At 37.6% G+C, this 19,445-nt stretch overlaps 1 protein-coding gene across 1 annotated transcript in view; it reads left to right on the top strand.

Annotated features, from left to right (window-relative positions):
• The window catches only part of LOC131159696 (protein LIKE COV 2), a 77,467-nt gene that overhangs the window by 30,616 nt on the left and 27,406 nt on the right, over positions 1–19,445 (top strand). Inside the window, exon 4 of the mRNA XM_058114805.1 lies at positions 18,085–18,252. Coding sequence (XP_057970788.1) covers positions 18,085–18,252 — 168 coding nt within the window. The remainder of the gene's footprint in view (positions 1–18,084; positions 18,253–19,445) is intronic.

Here is a 19,445-nt window from a genome sequence, read left to right as displayed (position 1 = left end):
ACTTGGTGCCCTTGGCGTCGTGCCAGTATTGCTTTTCCTTCTCGCGAGCCTCGCGGTCCTTGCGGTCGGCCTTAGTGGCGCTCTTGCGAGCTCTCGCCGCTTCGGCTTTGCTGTTCGTGCCCATCTTCTTGAGATGGATATCGACCAGGAGTCCATTGTCACCGATTGGGCGAAGCTGTTATGAGCAATGAGGTCGCGGTGCTTGCCAGAGCACTTGAGACACATGAAGACGTCGTATGATACCGACACCCATTGCGGGTTCTTCTGCAAGCAATCGATGCAGATCTTGTTTGCCGGCTGCGATTGGAGTTCTTTGAGTCGCCACGATGCCACCATTGGGCCCGATCCGAGAGACCCTACGATGGAGGTTGCGTCACAGTCACCGTCAAGAGTTTCAAAGGAGCACGACCCTTTGTTGTTGACGGTGTTGTCGGCCATTGCTAACTCAGGTTTAGAAAAATAGAATGGAATTTCTGTATTCCTTCGATTGAATATTTTGTACATCCCAATCTTACAATATATAATACAATCGAGGATTCTAAATAAGTAAATAATCTCCCTACAAAATAATATACAATCTTCTACATTTACTACTTTCCTAATTTACTCAATATACAAGGATACTCGGGATTTCAACATCCTTAATCTGTTCGTGTTCCTGAGGGTGTGAAAGTGTCAGGATGGAAAGCTTTCTTTCATGCTTTGAAGGAGTTTGCTTCTGACATATATGAGAGTTTGAAACTGATGGTCGTGAGTTGGGATGGAGATGTGCAGATTGTGCTTCGGCAAATATTCGGAGAAGCAATGATGTGGGAGGGAAAGCCAACGCTTTTACAGAGGCTATTGCCGGGGATTTCTTACGCCAATGATCTTAGGACTCATCTGGTGGAGGCTTCGAATACTGGCTCCAAACTATATGGACTGAAAAGTAGGGATTTTCTAGTTTCAGCACCTTTTTCTCTGAGATTTGGTAGGTGGGATGTCGAATTTAAATTTTAACAACACACTGCTTGGCCTGAGCCATAGGGAGTCACTAGTTTCACCATTCGTGTTCATGTTTTGGTAGGTGGGGTTCTTCAAATTTAAATTTAAATAATGCAAAAATGCTTGGCCTAAATAGTAGGGAATTTTTCAGTTACAACACCTACAAGATTTGGTCGGTGAGGTATTTCAAATTTAAACTTAAATCATTATGGTTTAAATTCAAATGAGCCTTAGGATTTCAAGCCTGTGAGGAGAAGAGTAGTGAGCAAATGGATTGAGAAGAAAAGGCAAACTAAGCCCTATGAAGATGCGCGTGGATAAGTCCAGTTTGGTTGCTGTGGCCCCTAAAAATAAAGAAGGCTTGGTTTTAGGTAAGGTTTTTGCGTTGGATCAGTTAAGACCCACTGGATGGGTCTTAATGTAAGTGCTGAAGTCCATCAAAATAAGGTGGTCAAAACATGTTATTCTGGGATACAAAGTATTGGTTCTTATTCTCCTTGTGGTTTGAAGAGTTAGAAGCTAGAAGATCACATGTTGCTTTCTAATGTTCAAGTGAAGAAGGTTAAAGATAAAATGCCAGAATCGAGTATTCGAATTAAAAGAGTTCTTTCTTCTTTGTTGTGTGATATTGAGTATGGGTTGCACTCTTTGGAGGTTTTTGGTTTTGATTTTGACGAATAAACGAGAATTATGTGTGAGTTTGAAAAGGCTTGCTTTTAGATCAATTGTTGCCTGAGAATGGATTTGATAAGGATGTTAATCAGGCTCAATTTTTGAGTCCTGATTCTACAATTGTGCGTGTGAATGAGTCGACTGCTCTAATTAGTTTGGAAGATGTTCCTTGGTTCTATCAGTCGGAAGATAGGTTAGATAGTCCTACAAAGCTCTCTAAAGAAGCACGGGTTGGTGTTCTCCATTTGAGGAACACTGAGAATTAGGTAATAGATTTGATCGAAGAGGGTTCTTTGGCCATTGTTTCTGCTGTTGAGCCTAATATTATTGATATTCCTGGAGATTCCATGTCTATTGAGAGGGTGGTTGACAATGTGAATGTACTCTCCAAAGGATCAAAAAACTTCTTATTCTCAAAGAGATATCCTTCCCATTCTCAAAATTTTACTAATAAAGTTGTATGCAAGGAGGGGATTTCTTTAAGGGAGATGCCATTACTATTAGTCCTTTTGGGGGTGAGAGACAGAAAACATCTGCTAAAACTCCTAGAGGATATGCGTCTAAAGCTAGTGAATCCTTTTGGCCATGAGGTAAAGGTAGGGGTGATTACTAGGACTTATGAGAGTAAAAAGAAAAAAAGGAAGATTCAAGAGGAACTCAATAAGTTAGCACCTTTTATTAATTATGGAGGGCTTAGAGGAGAAGTAAGAAAAGGGGGGGGGGGGGTTAAGATAGTTAAATTGTGAAGCTTATTAGTTGGAATGTTTGGGGTTTAGTGGATGTTAGGAAGAGGGGGCTGATTCGGGAAGTTTTGATTAGGCATTCTCCTGATTAAGTTTTACTTAAACTAAATTAGAGAATGTTGATGGAGGTTTTGGGGAGGGGGTGGTTAAGAGAATTTAGGAGGGTAGCTGTAAGAATGGGGATTTTATTTCTTCTTAGGTATCATCTTGGGGCATTCTTCTCGTTTGGTATACTCGGTTTATTACTAAAGTTGGCAGTTTTGTTGGGTTCTTTTCCCTTTCTGTTTTGATATATGTTAAAGGAAGCGGTCATTGGTGGGTGGGTTACATCGATTTATGGTCCTCCAAGACCCAATTTTCGGTCTGTTTTTGGGATGAGTTGTATGTGGTTTTTCGTTTCCCCCCCCTAGATTGATTGTAGGTGGTGAGTTTAATGTTGTTAGGTTTCTTTGGGAGAAAAAAAGGGAGGTAGGTTTTATTTGAGTATGCGGAATTTTGGTAGGTTTATTAGGGATTGTGCGTTGAGGTATTTGCCCATGGATTATGCTCTTTTTTCTTGGTTTGTGGTTGGGGAGAGGGATGTTGCTAGTCGATTTGATAGGTTTTTATTTTATAGTGATTGGGAGGATGAGTTTACTACTCTTTCTTAAACTGTTTTGTCTAGAATTGCATCTGACCATTTTCCTATTTTGTTGGAATCTTCTAAGGTGAAGTGTGCTCTTTTTTCTTGGTCCGTGGGTGGGGAGAGGGAAGTTGCTAGTCAATTAGATAGGTTTTTATTTTATAGTGATTGGGAGGATGAGTTTGCTACTCTTTCTTAAACTGTTTTTGTCTAGAATTGCATCTGACCATTTTCCTATTTTGTTGGAATTTTCTAAGGTGAAGTGGGTTCCTTCTCCTTTTCGGTTTGAGAATATGTGACTTGATCACTATTCTTTTCCTTCTGTGGTGCAAGATTCTTGTTGTGTTGATTTGAAGAGGGGTTGGGAAAGTTTTAGACTCATGAAGAAACTTAAGCGTCTTAAGGAGACTTTGAAAATATGAAATAGGGAGGTTTTTGGGGTTGTTAGGATGAAGAAGGCTGTCATTTTGGGTGAGGTGGATTTTTTAGATAGAAAAGGGGAAGGTTTTAATTTATTGGATAGTGAGCAACACCATAATAGCACTGATCTTCCTATTTGGGCCTTAGATGGGATGGGGGCCTTCACTGTTAGATCTTTCTACAGGAAGCTCTTCCCATTTGGAGTTAAACAACTTTAATTTCCCTTTGACTCAGATTTGGAAGACAGCAGCCCCGACAACAGTTGCCTTCCTTGCACGGGAGGCAACCAATGGTAAGCTTTTAACCATGGATAATTTGTAAAGAAGGGGTCTGTCAGTAGCCATCAGATGTCCCATTTGCATGGTTGATGCAGAATCTGTTGAGCACATCCTCCTTCTCTGGCACTTGGACAAGGAATCTTTGGAATATGGTTTTGACTCTGATCGGACAAAGTGAGTTATCGCTTACTTTGGGAGGAGAATTCTGGGCCGGGAAAGGGGTTCAGGCAACAAGGAGAAGGGAAAGGTTATGTCCTTCATTCTCCTTGCAATTTTCTGGTGCGTTTGGGAAGAGAGGAATAGGCGAGTGTTTAAAAATTCAACCTCAACTATCTAGAACAGAAAAGAACACTGGTTTACTGCGGTCAAATAGCTGGCATAGTGGGTATGTTGTTAACGATTATGATGTAATCTTTGATTTGTGTGACACCCTTTAGGGTAGTTGATTTACTGTGCCATGGGCTGGCATCCCCTTGATGCCTCTTCAATAAAGTTTCCTTTTTCTTATCCAAAGAAAAAAAATAAAATTGGATAGCGAGCAAGCTAGATGGGTTTGCCTGAAGAATGAGTTGGAGGATTTGATTTTTAAAGAACTAAGGAGTTGGATGCAAAATACTAAATTTAAGTGGGCAAATGAAAGTGATTGTAATACGGAATTTTTTTCATAGGTTGGTTTACGGGAAGATGGGAAACATGATTAGGGAATTGGATTTTGGAGGAGATGAGGTTATTTTTTATTCTCATTTGATTGAAAATGAGATTACTATTTTCTTTTCCAATCTTTTTTTTTTTTTGATCAAATGGGTAAATGTATTGATCAACTGTATATATACACCTACTCTGGGCATACCCAGGTCGACTATGCATCCAAAACAATACATCAAAACTCGGGCATACCCGGGGGTCAAAATGACCAATCAAGAGATTATGTGCCCTATTACAAGAGCGTCAACATGCTCAACAATATCAAACTAAGTACATATCAAATTTATCAAAAACTGCCCTATAGATATGTCTTTGGATTACTTTAATTAATTCCATAGGGGGTAATATATCGTTTTCAAATCTTTTCCTATTCCTAAAGTGCCAAATAAAGCGTACCGTGGTAGCTAATCCAATTCTTCTTCCAACTGAAAGAAACCCCTTACCTTTCTCTTCTTTGTGTAACCATTTCACCGCAGCCTTAATCCTTTTAATTCCCAACCACTTCCTTATACTTCCCCAAACCTTAGCTGAGAATTTACACCTGAAGAAGAGGTGGTCTTGGGTCTCTACATCCTCCATACAGAATGTGCATCTTTGATCTATCCCATCTATTGGTAGTATATCGCAAGTTGGAAGCTTACCTTTCCAACCCAGCCATAGGCAAAATGCATGTTTCGGTGTATTCCCAATGTACCATATTCCAATCTTTATTTTAGAGGAGGAATTCTGTAGGCCTATGATTGAGGGTTTATATTGGAATCCCATTTTGTGTTTGGGATGGAAATGGATAGAGCTTCGGGTCTTGATTGGTTTAATTTGGTTTTCTTTCAAGAGTGTTGGGATGTGGTTAAGGTGGATTTGTTTAAGGTCTTTAATGAATTTTACTGTAATGAGATTCATAGCAAGAGCATTAGTTCCACTTTCAGCACTTTAGTGCCTAAGAGGAATAAATCTATTAAGATGACTGATTTTAGGCTTATTAGTTTTTAGTGACTAGTGTGTGTATAAGATCATTGCCAAATTTGTTGATAATTGGTAGGGCGTGGTGTTAGATGATACCATTTCTAAGGCACAAAGTGCTTTTGTTTTTTTTGGGGGGGGGGGGGGATGTAGGGGAGGTTCGTAGGAAAAAGAAGGGCATTCTTTTCAAATTGGATTTTGAGAAAGCTTATGATGAGGTTAGCTGGAATTTTTTGGATAAGGTGTTAGCTAAAAAAGGGTTTGGGGGGAGATGGAGGAATTGAATGAGGGGCTGCTTGTCTAACATCTTGGTTCAAAGCATCGAGAGACGTTAGAAAAGGGAATCCATTATGTCCTTTCTGTTTATTTTGGTTATTGATGTTTGAGTTGAATGGTGGAAGGGGCAGTTTGACGGGGCTTAGTTAAAGGGCTAGAAGTGGGTAGAGAGGGTGTTTGTGTGTTCCATTGTCAGTTTGCCAATGATACTTTTGTTTTTCATTTGTGACCATACAAATTGTTTTTTGAATATTTGACTCTTCTTAAAATTTTTGGGAGGGGTTTTGGGCTTAAAATGAGTTTGGGAAGAGTGGAATAGCAGCCATCAATTTGGCGTCTAGTAGGTCTAGGGAGTTGGCTTTGTTAGCAGGTTGTGGTCTTTTGGATTAGCCCTTGTCTTATCAAGGTGTCCTGTTGATAGGTAATCCTAGGTCTATGGTTTTTTGGGATCTAGTGATGGAGAGAGACTTAAGTGCTTGGGTGGGTGGAAAGGTGCGTTTTTTTATTTAGGGTGTCACATTACTCTTATTCAGGCTTGCCTTGCTAGTATTCGTCTTTATTACTTGTCCGTTTTTAGGATTCCCCTAGATGGATTAAAGGTGGTGACTTTAATGTGAGTTTTTTCCTTTTTTGATTTTATTTTGTATTAAAATATTTAATAAAGGTTTGGTGGGAACTTCATTTCCCACTTTGATGTGTCCTAAAACTCGCTGGATGGTCTGACGATTTTTAAACAAAACTTGTTGGACCATCCAGCGAGTTTTAAAGTAGGAGGGTTGCCCGTTGGTTGACATGTGGCAAAAAAACTCGTTGGATGGTACAACGAGTTTTAAACAATTTTTTTTTTAAAATTGCTACATCAAGTAGCGTTTTTTTGCCTACAGCCCGCAACTTCCCTCCTTTTCTTTTTCTTCTTCAATGATGACTTTGTGTCAGGAAGCCAATTATCTCAATCATGGCTTTTGCCTCCCCTTAGCAAATAATAATACCTTTTCTCTCTTTTCCCTTTTGTCCCTCTCGCTCTCCTCTCTCCCTCTTTCTCTATGCTCTATCCTCTCTCTCTCTCTCTCTTCATGGTAAATTGGGAGATCGCTAAATCCTTTCAAATGCGTTCCAATCATGCCCTTTTAATGTACAACTCCACCATCCCATCTAACGATAATAATAATAATAGCAATTTCCTAGTTGTTTGAATATAATTCGGTTTAAATCAAATAAATCGGATAAATTCGATCGATTTGGTTCAGTTAAAAAATTATTCGGTTCGATTTGATTTTCATTTTCATTGAATTTTGATATGATTTTGGTTCAATTAATTCATTTAACCGAATTAATCGAATAGTATAAATTAATAAGAAATAATTATATCTATTATAGATTAAAATATTTTTGTTATATATATACTAACACTTTATTTATTAATTATATATTATGTATTATTTATATTTTTTATATATTAAAAATTTATATAAATATTAAATCGATTAATCGAAATTCGGTTCGATCGGTTATGAGTTTGGTTAAATATGAAATTTTGGTCGGTTCGATTTTGAGTTTGGTTAAATTTGGAAAGCTCTTGGAGTTTTTTCCTTTTTTGGTTTTATTTTATATTAAAATATTTAGTAAAGGTTCGGAATAAATTTTTTTGTATATATATAACAAAAAATATTTTAATATATAATATGTATAATTATTTATTATTAATTTATACTATTCGATTAATTCGGTTAACCGAATTAACCGAACCAAGATGAAAAATAAAAAATCAATGAAAATGAAAACCAAATCGAACCGAATAAATTTTTAACTGAACTGAATCAATCGAATTTACCCGATTAATTCGATTTTAACCGAATTATATTCAAACTACTAGGAAGTTGCTATTTTTTTTTTATTTTTAAATAAAAAAATAAAAAAATTGAGGAGTCGCCAAATTTAATCCATGCCTAGTACGTAGGGGTGAGCATTCAACCAGTTTGATTTAGTTAATTAACCGAATTAACCGAAAAATTTTGGTTAAAAAATCTCATTAACCGAACTAACCGAAATTCCATATTTAACCAAACTCAAAACCAATCGAATCGAATTTCGATTAACCGATTTAATATTTATATAAATTTTTAATATATAAATAGTATGTAATATATAATTAATAAATAAAGTGTTAGTATATATATAACAAAAAATATTTTAATATATAATATAAATAATTATTTATTATTAATTTATACTATTCGATTAATTCGATTAACCAAATTAACTGAACCAAAATCAAAAATCATAATTCAATGAAAGTGAAAATCGAATCGAACCGAATACATTTTTAACTGAATTGAATCGATCGAATTTATCCGATTAATTCTATTTTAACCAAATGATGTTCAACCTACTTGGAAGTTGCTATTATTATTATTATTATTATTATTAGATGGGATGGTGGAGATATATATTAAAAGAGCATGATTGGGATGCTGTAGAAAGGATTTGGTGATCTCCCAATTTACCATGAAGAGAGAGAGAGAGGAAAGAGGAGAGAGAAAGAAGGAGAGAGGGACAAAAGGGAAAAGAGAGAAGGTATTATTATATGCTGAGGGGAGGCAAAGGCCATGATTAAGATAATTGGCTTCCTGACACAAAGTCATCATTGAAGAAGAAAACGAAAAGGAGGGGGAGAGAAGTTGCGGATTGCTGGCAAAAATTGCTACTTGATGTAGCATTTTTTTTAAAAAAAATTGTTTAAAACTCGTTGGACCAACCAGTGAGTTTTGGCTGCCACGCATCAACCGGCGGGCAGCCCTCCTACTTTAAAACTCGCTGGATGCTCTTGCGAGTTTTGTTTAAAAGTCGTTGGACCATCCAGCAAGTTTTAGGACGCATCAAAGTGGGAAATAAAGTTCCACCAAACCTTTATTAAATATTTTAATATAAAATAAAATCAAAAAAGGAAAAAACTCCTTTAATGTTGTTAGGTTTCCTAGGGAGAAGAAAAGGGTGGTAGGTTTTTTTTGAGTATGCAGAATTTTGATAGGTTTATTAGGGACTGTGATTTGAGGGATTTGCCTATGGATAGTGCTCTTTTTTCTTGCTCTATGGCTGAGGAGAGGGATGTTGCTGGTCAATTATTTAGGCTTTTGTTTTGTAGTGATTCAGAGGATGAGTTTGCTCATATTTTTTCAAACTGTTTTATCTGGAACTGCATTTGACCATTTTGCTGTTTTGTTGGAATCTTCTAAGGTTAAGTAAGGTCCCTCTCTTTGCGGTTTGAGAATATGTGGCTTGATCATGATTCTTTTCCTTCTGTGGCACGAGGTTCTTGGTTTGTGGATTTGAAGAGGGGTCGGGAAAATTTTAGGCTCATGAGGAAACTTAAGTCTCTTAAAAAGAGGCTTTGAAAATCTGGAATAGGGAGGTTTTTGGGGATATTAGGATCAAGAAGGCTGTCATTTTGGGTGAGTTGGATTTTTAGATAGAAAAGAGGAAAGTGTTAATTTATTGGTGTCAACGGAACAGCAAACAGAAAAAGCCTTGCTGTCCACACTTCTTTCCTTATTTCAGCCCACAATTATTTCCTTATTTCTTCATTCATTATTCTGTACAGTTAGCACGTATTTTTGACAGATTATAGTTTGCATGTGTAGGGCTTGACAGATTATAGTTTACATTTATAGGGCTAGAATCATGCTGGAACTTATTTGCTTTCCATGTGTAGTATTCTTGTAAAGTCTATATAATATACAGAACTCAAGGCCAAACCATTCGGCCATTCACACAATACTTTGACATGGTATCAGAGCCAACCGACTGCTAAATTTTTTTCCTCTCGAATTTTTTTTTTTGTCTTTGCGATTCGGAGGTGTCTCTCGTTTCTGTGGCTGTCCTGAGTCCATTCTCTTTTGGAATTTTTTGGTTCTCTTTTTTTTAGTATTTCTGTGACTGAGTGGCTATCGGAACAATTTTCGGTTGCTGTTCTGGTGCTTCTCTGTTCTTGTGATTCTTAGCACAACAGGTTTCTTGGTTGGCAATTTATTTTTAGTGCAGTTGGGTTGATCAGAACAACTTTCTGTTGCTGTTTCTGGTGCTTCTTTGTCCTTGTGATTCTTGGCACAACAAGTTTCTTGGTTCAAGATTTATTTTTTAGTGCAGGTAGGTTGATTTGGATTTTGTGGCTTGTCCTTCATAGGCTGTGCTTGATGCTCATCTTGTCTCAGTTGAGCCACATATTGTTCCCAACATGCGGTTTTATCGCACCGCTCATCAAGATAATGGTGCCCGCTGTTTTCAGTTAGAGCATGCAATTGCCATGTTTCAACATGAAAATTGCTCCATCCAAGACTATTATTCGGTGTTTCTGACTCTTTGGAACGAATATTCTGATCTGGTTACCGCGGATGTTCCTATTGCCACTCTTTCCATTATTCAACGTTTTCACGAGACTAGTTGTCGTGATCAGTTTCTTATGAAACTCCACCTCGAGTATGAATCTGTTTGCTCTTTTGTTCCTTATCTTGATGTTTGTTTTGGTGAGTTACTTCGTGAAGAACAACAACTTAGCAATCAAGTTACTTTGGCACAATCTCATGGTAGTTCAGGGTCCGTCCTTGTGGCTTATGCTGCTCAAGGACGAGGACCGCTTGTGCATTCTAGCACCTTGCAGTGTTTTTGGTGCAAAGAATTTGGGCATATTGCTGCTAATTGTTCCAAGAAATACTGCTCTTATTGCAAGAAGAAGGGTCACATTATCAAAGACAGTCGTATCCTCCTGCAAAATCGTTAGGCCTAGGAATTCTAGACTTTTGTTATTCTACACCCCACAGTGAATTTTGCGGCCCCTAGCTCTTGTTCAAGTGACTCCTCTGTTCCTGCACCTCCTGCAGCGAATTACTGCACACTTGAAATAGTGTAATAGATGCTAATTTCGGCATTTTCAGCATTGGGGCTCCAAGGTAACAATTCTATTAAACTCTGCTACGTGGACTCGGGTGCCGCTAATCATATGACGAATAATCCCACTACTCTGTGTCATGTTCGGCCCTACGTTGGTCAATCTGCTATTTAGACTGCCAATGATAGTTCTTTGCCAATAGCTCCTGTCAGAGATGCCTCTTCTAAGTTCACTGATGTGTTTCTGCTCTTCAGCTTTCCACAAATCTTATTTCTGGTGGTCAATTAGTTGATAACAATTGTGCTGTTAATTTTTTCAGTGATGGTTGTGTTGAGCCGGACCAGGTAACGGGGGAGCCGATCGCGAAGGGACCTAAAATGGGGCGCTTGTTTCCACTACTTTTGTCTGTTCCAGCACTTTCTCCAGTTTCTTCTATTAAGTCTTTTGCCTGTAATAATGTTTCAGATTTTAGAATGGTGTGACATTGTGGTTTAGGCCATCCCAATACTCAGATTTTATCTCATGTATTGAACTCTAGTTTACTTGGTAATAAAGAATGTTCTTCTTTATCTCTTGAGTGTGCTTCTTGCAAACTTGGTAAAAACAAAACTCTTCCCTTCCCTTTGCATGCTTGTAGAGCTTCTCAGTGCTTTGATCTTACCCATAGTGATGTTTGGGGACCTTTCCCGGTTAGTTCACATGAAAAATTTAAATACTATGTGACTTTCATTGATGATCATAGAAAAATTACTTAGGTATACTTTCTTCACTCTAAATCTGAGGTTTTTCGTACTTTCACTGAGTTTTTAGCGTATGTTGACAATCAATTTTCTGCTTCTATTAAGACACTATGCACAGATTCCGGTGGTGATCATATGTCTATTGAGTTTTCGACATTTTTGGCTTCTAAAGGTATTATTCATCAACATTCATGTCCCGCTACTCCCTAACAGAATGGAGTAGACGAACAAAAAAATCGTCATCTCCTAGATATGGTACGCACTCTCTTGTTGAAATCCTCTATTCCATCCATGTTTTGGGTTGAGGCTCTGAAAACTGCTACTTACTTGATTAATTGTTTACCTTCTCAAGTCCTACTCATGGAGTCTCCCTATTTCCGCTTATTTGCTAAGCAACCTAGTCACGATAACCTCCATACCTTTGGTTGTGTATGTTTTGTTCATTTACCTCCTCATGAGCGACATAAATTATCTGCTCAATCTGTTCGATGTGCATTCTTGGGATATAATGTGTGTCAAAAGGGATTTGTTTGCTATGATCCTACATTACATCGTACATGCATTTCGAGGAATGTTATTTTCTTTGAAAATCAACATTTCTTTCCTGTGTCCTCTGTGCCTTCCTCTTCTATCGTGATTCTCCCCTCCTTTGAGGAGCAGTTCTCCGATCCTCATCTAGTCAGTTCTCATTTTAAACCAGGTATTGTGTATACGTGACGCTCCCGCCCATAGTCTCTTCTGGTGTCTCATAAGATATCTGATCCTACCATGCTCCAAATTCAGTTAGTTGCAGCACCTCCAAAGCCTTTGGTACGTCGCTCTCCTCGAGTGTCTGTACCCCCGGATAATTATGAGTTTCCCTCTTCCAGTTCTGGCAATTCTGTTTTAGCTCTTACCGCTACATTGTCCAATTTAGATATTCCCACGTCCTATTCACATGCTGCCAAGCATGATTGTTGGTGACAAGCTATGTAGGAAGAAATTTCCGCTCTAGAGGCCAATCACACCTGGGACATTGAGCCTTGTCCTCCCAACATTGTTCCTCTGGGTCGCAATTGGGTTGACTCAGTCAAGGTCCGATCTGATGGGAGTTTGGATCATTACAAAGCTCGCCTCGTTGCACTTGGGAATAATTAGGAATATGGTGTCAATTATGAAGGGACCTTTGCTCTTGTGGCTAAGATGACTACTGTTTGTACGATTCAAAATACAACCCCCCTCCCCCCACCCCCAACCCAAGGAAAACAAATTTTTTTAGTCTTTTTTAAAGTATTTTATTCCCAAATTATTTGAACTTGCATTGTCAATGGTTATGGTAAGAACTTTATCAATGCCCCATTCAAGCAAACATTTTTCAATTGATCTACTAATTATCTCACCTGAATGACTATAAAAACAACAAGAAGCCTTAAGTCCCATTAGGTGGGGTTGGCTACATGAATCCTTTTCGCCAATTCACCCGATCGAGAGTGTTTTCCTCTATTAGATTAAGGGCTGTTAAATCCTTCCTCACTGCCTCATTCCAAGTTATTTTAGCCCTATCCGTACCCCTTTTCATGCTACAAACAATACTAACTCTCTCCACTTCACAGGTGCTCTACTAGGTTTGCGTTTCAAATGACCAAACCATCTAAGCTGTCCCTCCTTTATCTTGTTTTCAACAGGTGCTATGCCTAAATTATAGCATATTTGCTTGTTTCTTTTATATTTTAATGTTAAACTACTCATCAACCTTATCATTCGCATTTGTACATGTTGTTTCTTAGCTGCTCAACATTCTGAACCACAAAGCATAGCTAGCCTTATAGCTAAAACTTTCCTTTAAATTTTAAGGGTAATCTACAATCACACAATGCACCTTATGCACTCCTCCATTTTCCCTACCTATTTAATTCTATGTACGGCATCTTCTTCAATTTCCCCTTTAGCTTGCATAGTAGATGCAATATATCTAAATCTATTATTGCTATTAATCTCTTGATTATCAAGTTTAATCTTCTCTCCATTGCTACTCACATGATTGAAATTACATTTCATATATTCTATCTTATTCCTACTTATCCTAAACCCTTTAGACTCTAATGTGGCTCTCCAAGGTTCTAGCTTAGATTCCACTTTGCTCCTAGTATCATCAATCAACATGATATCTTCTACAAACAACATACACCGAGGGCTAAAATTCAAGATTCTTTTTTGCAATTTCCAATCATCATCAATGAAATGAGTCGTGTGACACATGTAGTTAGAAACTGGGCTAAAATTCAGGATTCTTTTTTTTTTTTTTTGGCAATTTCCAATCATCATCAATGAAATGAACTTTGAGACACATGTGGTTAAGATTTGACAAGATGTCCATGTGTCGGTGGTGAGGTTAACCCTGTGAAAATTTACTCAACAACTTCAACTTATTCTTCTCCTCCAAATAGAGATTATAACAATCTCTAATCACCGTTCTATGAGAAGGAACTATAAATCGTGGTTGCATCACTTGATAAAACTCCTTAAATCCCTCATGCTCCATGTGCTTAAAAGTTAACTCATTAGTGCTTTCCTACAAGCATATTGTTCAAAATTCCCATTGCTAAGTGTATATGTAGTGGTTGACCCTGATTTTTGAACATCTGCTTGAGATTGAAATGACTACTACTTTTGCTTCATATCCACTTTAACATTTTTATATCGATAATGTGTGCATCTATTTTCAAATGATTAATCATTCCACTTGTTCCACCATAACTTTTGCAACCAATCAAATCACCATAGTTTGCATTAAGACTTCTCTTCTTTATTTTCTCAATTTAACTTAGTAAAATGATCCCATGCCCTAGATCTTTTTTTTTTTCTCAAACCACTTACCTTTGAATTTCCGGTCCTAGGAAGAGTTGGTTTTTTTTATGTACTGACAAGTGACAACCCCACTAACATCTTGTGACATAGGTGGTCTAGATGTGGGTGTCAAATTTGGATGAATAATCGGACTCTTTGCAGTTGACTGTGTATTACGACTGAAAGATTCCATCCTACAAGCAATAAGTAATATTAACATTCTGCATTAATGCTTCTTTAAACGTGATTCTATTTGTACTATCCAAGTGAAAATTTAAAAAGCATATAAAAGTAAAAAACAATATTAGAGTCTTGTATGATTAAAAAACATAAAGAAAAAACTATCACACTTCACCATATATTACACAATCACATTAAAGTTGAAGTATTAACTAGTAAGAAAATGACTCAAATTGATGACCACTAACACTAGCTTAGTCTTATCATCTGATGGTTATGCTTCCTAGAGATGCAAGTAATTGGGAATTAATGCTTTGCTGGGATGGCTCAGTTTGTGGTTTGTTTTTCTTCAATTTGAACTAAGTGGGTGTTTGATAACTTTTTATAGCTGACTTGTTCCTAAGTTGAAGTGATAAATTGGGTTCCTGGGCAGATTTTACCTAATAGGCAAATATAGAAGCTTTCTGTAACTGGTTGCTGTGCTGATGGGCAGAAGGGGAAGTACTTGGGTTGTTAGGTTTGTGTCCTTCATCTAAACTATGTTCAGAATGAGTATATATGTTGGAAAATGTCCTGTATGGCATTTTGAACTGTTGAGGGTGATGGGAATAAGGAAGCTCTTGTTTTAGAATGTTTTGTATATTCTTTTCCTTTAACTTCAGTTTACAGTGCTTATACTACTTGGATCAAATGCATTTGACTTCCGAGATTGGGCACTCTACTGTCTTGCATGTGCTACTGTCTATTTGTACATGTAAACTTTACAAATAATAGAATTATTTTGTTTTCATTTTTTTTTTCTTTTTAAAATTACATTATGTTTGATGTTTAAAGTCATTACATTTCTAAGATGTCTATTGGATATATTTATTCAAAAATGAAAAACACAATGAGACCTAATAGTCATATGCACCAGTTCATGTACCCTTCAATTAAAACAATCATGGTAGAGTATGATTTTCAACTTTTAAGGGATCATGTTCTCTATCAGTTTCAAGGGATCCATTTAATAGTGATATGTTTTAACCAACATATAGAGACAATCAATCATGCTAGAAATGTCTCAACCAAACTAAATAGAGACTATCAATGAAACATATTCTCCATCAGTTTTCATCATGCTTCTGCTGTGACAATCATGACATATGAGGTACAAAGTTTTTAGATCAAGAAAAAAGTGACAAAAACTTTTCCATGGTTGAGAGAGAGAGAGAGAGAGAGAGGGAGAGAGAGAGACTGGATAGGTGAAGGCGAGTGATGCTAGGCTGGGGAGGCACAGCAGCTAATGGGTGATGGTGGCAGCTGGCAGTAGAGACGTGTGGTCACATGGGTCGAGCTGTGAACTGTGAGTGCTGCTGGGCTGGGAGGCGCTGTGGCCAATGGCTGATGGCAGCAGCTGCTGTGGAGTGGCGTGGCCGGGTGGGTGGGGCTGTGAAGTGAGCAAATTTGGTGGCTAGGGTTTGGACCTATGAGGAAGGGAAGGGGAGTAGTTTGCAGTATGGTAGGCTTTGCATCTGGAGAGTGGAGGCATTGAGTGATTTGGATAAAGGCTTATCAAGTTACAGCTGTAAGCCTCATCCTATATGTTAAATTATTAAAAAGTTGAATATTATATTATGTTATATTATATGTATTTACATATATTAATATTATGTTGGTTGAGTTGGTCAACTGCGATCAGTGAAACTGCCAAAACTGAAACTAAACCGTTAACCGAAAAAAATCAAAATAGCAAACTGAAACCGAACCAAAGAAATGGTTAACCAACTTTTTGGTTTGGTTTTTTGGTTTTTCTTGCTCGCCCTAGTTATAGCTAAAGCACAGTCTTAAGAGTCTTTACAGTTTTCTAGTCCAACTACAACAACCCACCTACAGATGATGCACTGTCTCATCTTCGCACCTGCACAGAAAATGTTGGTTTGCCAGTGTAATACCCCTCTCTGCAATTCTCCTGATTGAGGATATTATTCTGAGCAAGTTGTCAAGCATATGCATGTGATGAGAGTTCAGAATGTTAGGACTGGAGGAGCCCATGGGTGGATTTGATACACATAGGTGAACGCCAACTTGACCCAAAAGCTTAAGCCTATTGGGTCTTGGGCCCAACCATGTATATAAGCACCCATCATCCACTCAAATTTTCCAATGTGGGACAAACTTACAAGTGGAATTCTCAATAATCTCCCCCTCATTTATGAGTTCCAACTGCTCCCCCTTGAACGGAAACTGTCTCCCTTATGGGAGTAAGCCTATATCCCCAACAGTTGATCAAGTGGGCCTTACCACTGGTGCCTTACGTGCCTCAGATTGCATTTCACGTGCCTTCAAACCAATCCTACCTTCCACATCTTGACCCTATTCGGATCCATCCCTAGCCTAGATGATCCTTATTGGCCTCGGTCGCACACTTGGTCCTCCAACTGTTAGGACGTCAGGAGAATTAGTTTCATGTCTCGACTTTTACGATGTCACTCACCCAAAGTTACGAACCGAACCGTCGGATCTGATACCACTTGTTAGGACCGGAGGAGCCCTTGGATGGGCTCGATACTCATGGGTGAACACCATCTTGACCCAAAAGTTTAAGCCTATTGGATCTTGGGCCCAACCATGTATATAAGCACCCATAATCCACTCAAATTTTTCAATGTGGGACAAATTCACAAATGGAATTCTCAACACAGAAAATATGATGTAAAGCTAGATAGGTTTACATTGCTTTACATTGCCAGAAAAGTGTAATCTTTACTATTTGCTCAAGTTAGGCATCATGGACTGTCAGCTGAATAAATTTGAGATCCTCCTGTAAAGAATGAGTCTGGGTAAGCTTAAGCCAAGAAAAAATTCAAAGTGAAAATCCCGAGAATGGTATGAACATCATTTAAAAGGACTCTAAGTGGACTTCTTTAATTTGGATCCATTTATGTTGATGGGGTCCATATTTGATTGGCACACTATAAAATGTGAGTTTTCAAACCATTTTGTACAGATCTTATAGGTCCTAGTCCCACAAAAGTGATGTGTACACACAATTACATATATAGGGCCCATATTAGGCTATGGGTTCTAACTTCAATCAAAGCACGCCATATAAGGTTAATTTTCAAACCAAGGGTGAAGATTCATTTTTCTGGTACTGTGTGGTTCCTATGAAAACCAATTTAAAACTATCTTGTTTTACATCATTTTAGTAAGGAGGGGGGCCACGGCCCACACCAGCCCCACTCTCCTTTTGTCGTTGGTTATAGGCTGGGGAATATTTTCTTTTTCCTCTGAACTGCTTTCAGCAGTATTTGAATCTATAGTGGTATTTGCTCTTCTCCAAATTTGTTGTTTGTCGAATACAAACCAGTTTTAACATGGAATAAAATTTGACTGCACCATGAATGGCTTTGGATTTGTTTATTTTCTGTTCCATTCTGAATGGCAGGTTAATAGTCAGCTGCTTCTTCCTGTTACTTGAACTGCGCCTTAAGCTATTGTTTACAGTAATATGTAGTTGCATTTGCAGTTAAATTTGCTTATTGAAGTTACATGGCTCCTATCTTATGTTTATGTTAACTACCTTTTCATTGTTGACAAAATACTTAGTTTTATGTTGTAATCATGCTGAAATGAATTATAGAAAGTGTTAATGCATTGCTGTATTTTTTATGATCCTGACATATTATGATATGGCCATGTACTAATTACCCTCCTCAAGGATTATGGGCTTAACTTAAGCATCCTTTATGCAATGATTTTCTGACACTCCTTTTCACTCCCTACTTTTGTGTTTGCATCCTTTAATGTGCAGGGCTTGGATTTGTCACATCACTACTATTTGTATTCTTTGTTGGTGTTTTTGTTTCTTCGTGGATGGGTGCCACCATTTTCTGGCTCGGAGAATGGATTATAAAGAGGATGCCATTTGTTAAGCATATATACTCGGCATCCAAACAAATTAGTTCAGCAATTTCTCCAGGTCATACCTATTTATTTATTTGATTCTCTCTTAATGGCTGCCTTCCGTAGTTGTGCTTGTAAATGTGCAAGAACTTGATGTATTTTACCATAGGCTGGATTGTATTTCTGAGCAGATGGACAAGCACTTGAATGTTTGTCATATTTGGCTAACTGAACAAGTCACACATTTTTTATTCATGGATGCGAAACATGTCCTTGTCCTAAATGGTTTTCTTTCAAAGTGTTTTCACAAGGTAGCGTAGAATCTATTCATAATTTGTACAAATATTGCAGTGACAACTTGTACTATGCTTGCAGACCCAAGCTATGTGGGTGCTATTAATCTAGTACTCTTTTGTAGGTGATTGTTCAATGCAAATCTGAATACATGGATAACCTAATGCTTGCAATCCTTGATTAGATTTTAGTTAGATGTCACTATGGGATGCGAAAAACTGTGTACATTTCATAGCATTTCTTTTTGTTTTTCCACTTTCAATAATATAAAACATGTAATGTAATATATTCTTGGTGCTGCAAAGAGAATAAAGAGTTCCCTTGAAAAGCAATTTGGAGCCCCAAAGGGACAATGAAATTGGCTTTCTTTGTGTGGCACTGGCAGGTATCCTTGGGGTCCATTGGGAGTGGATTTGCTATTTTAACAGGGGACAACCTGAGAAAGAGAGGTGTGGTTCTTGTTGAACTGATGCTACTAATGCAAAAAGGAAGAGGAAAGCCCAAGCAGCAATCTAATGTACAGTGAATTTTGAAGGGAAATTTGGTTTTATTTGGCATTGGTTCAGAGTTGATTGGTTGATGCCACAGAACATCCTTTATTTTTCTTCACCTGGAAGCTTAGAGATGGCAAAATTGGCCACAATAAGCAGGGAATTTTTTAGATGGCTCCCTTGTGTGTTTTTTTATGGTGCATTTGGTGTTAAGAGAAGTAGATGTTTTATTGGGGGTGAAGAAATGTTTAAAATATTTTTTAAAACGAGATTTCGAGAATATTTTTTGTTTTGAAATCTGGGATTTTTTCCAAATTTCCTTGACTGGGTTGAGTTTTTCTGGACTTGTAAGTTGTTTTCTTGGTTTCTTTTAATGATTACATTTACTTTTACCTATCCTACATGTGTCTATGGATATATATACATATGCATGCATATATATATATATAGATAGATAGATAGATAGATAGATAGATGTGTAGGT

The sequence above is a fragment of the Malania oleifera genome, chromosome 7 (assembly GCF_029873635.1).
Source record: "Malania oleifera isolate guangnan ecotype guangnan chromosome 7, ASM2987363v1, whole genome shotgun sequence".
NCBI classification, from domain to species: domain Eukaryota; kingdom Viridiplantae; phylum Streptophyta; class Magnoliopsida; order Santalales; family Ximeniaceae; genus Malania; species Malania oleifera.
The sequence above is the reverse complement of the archived record's forward strand: the minus strand, read 5'-3'. Positions and strand labels throughout refer to the sequence as shown.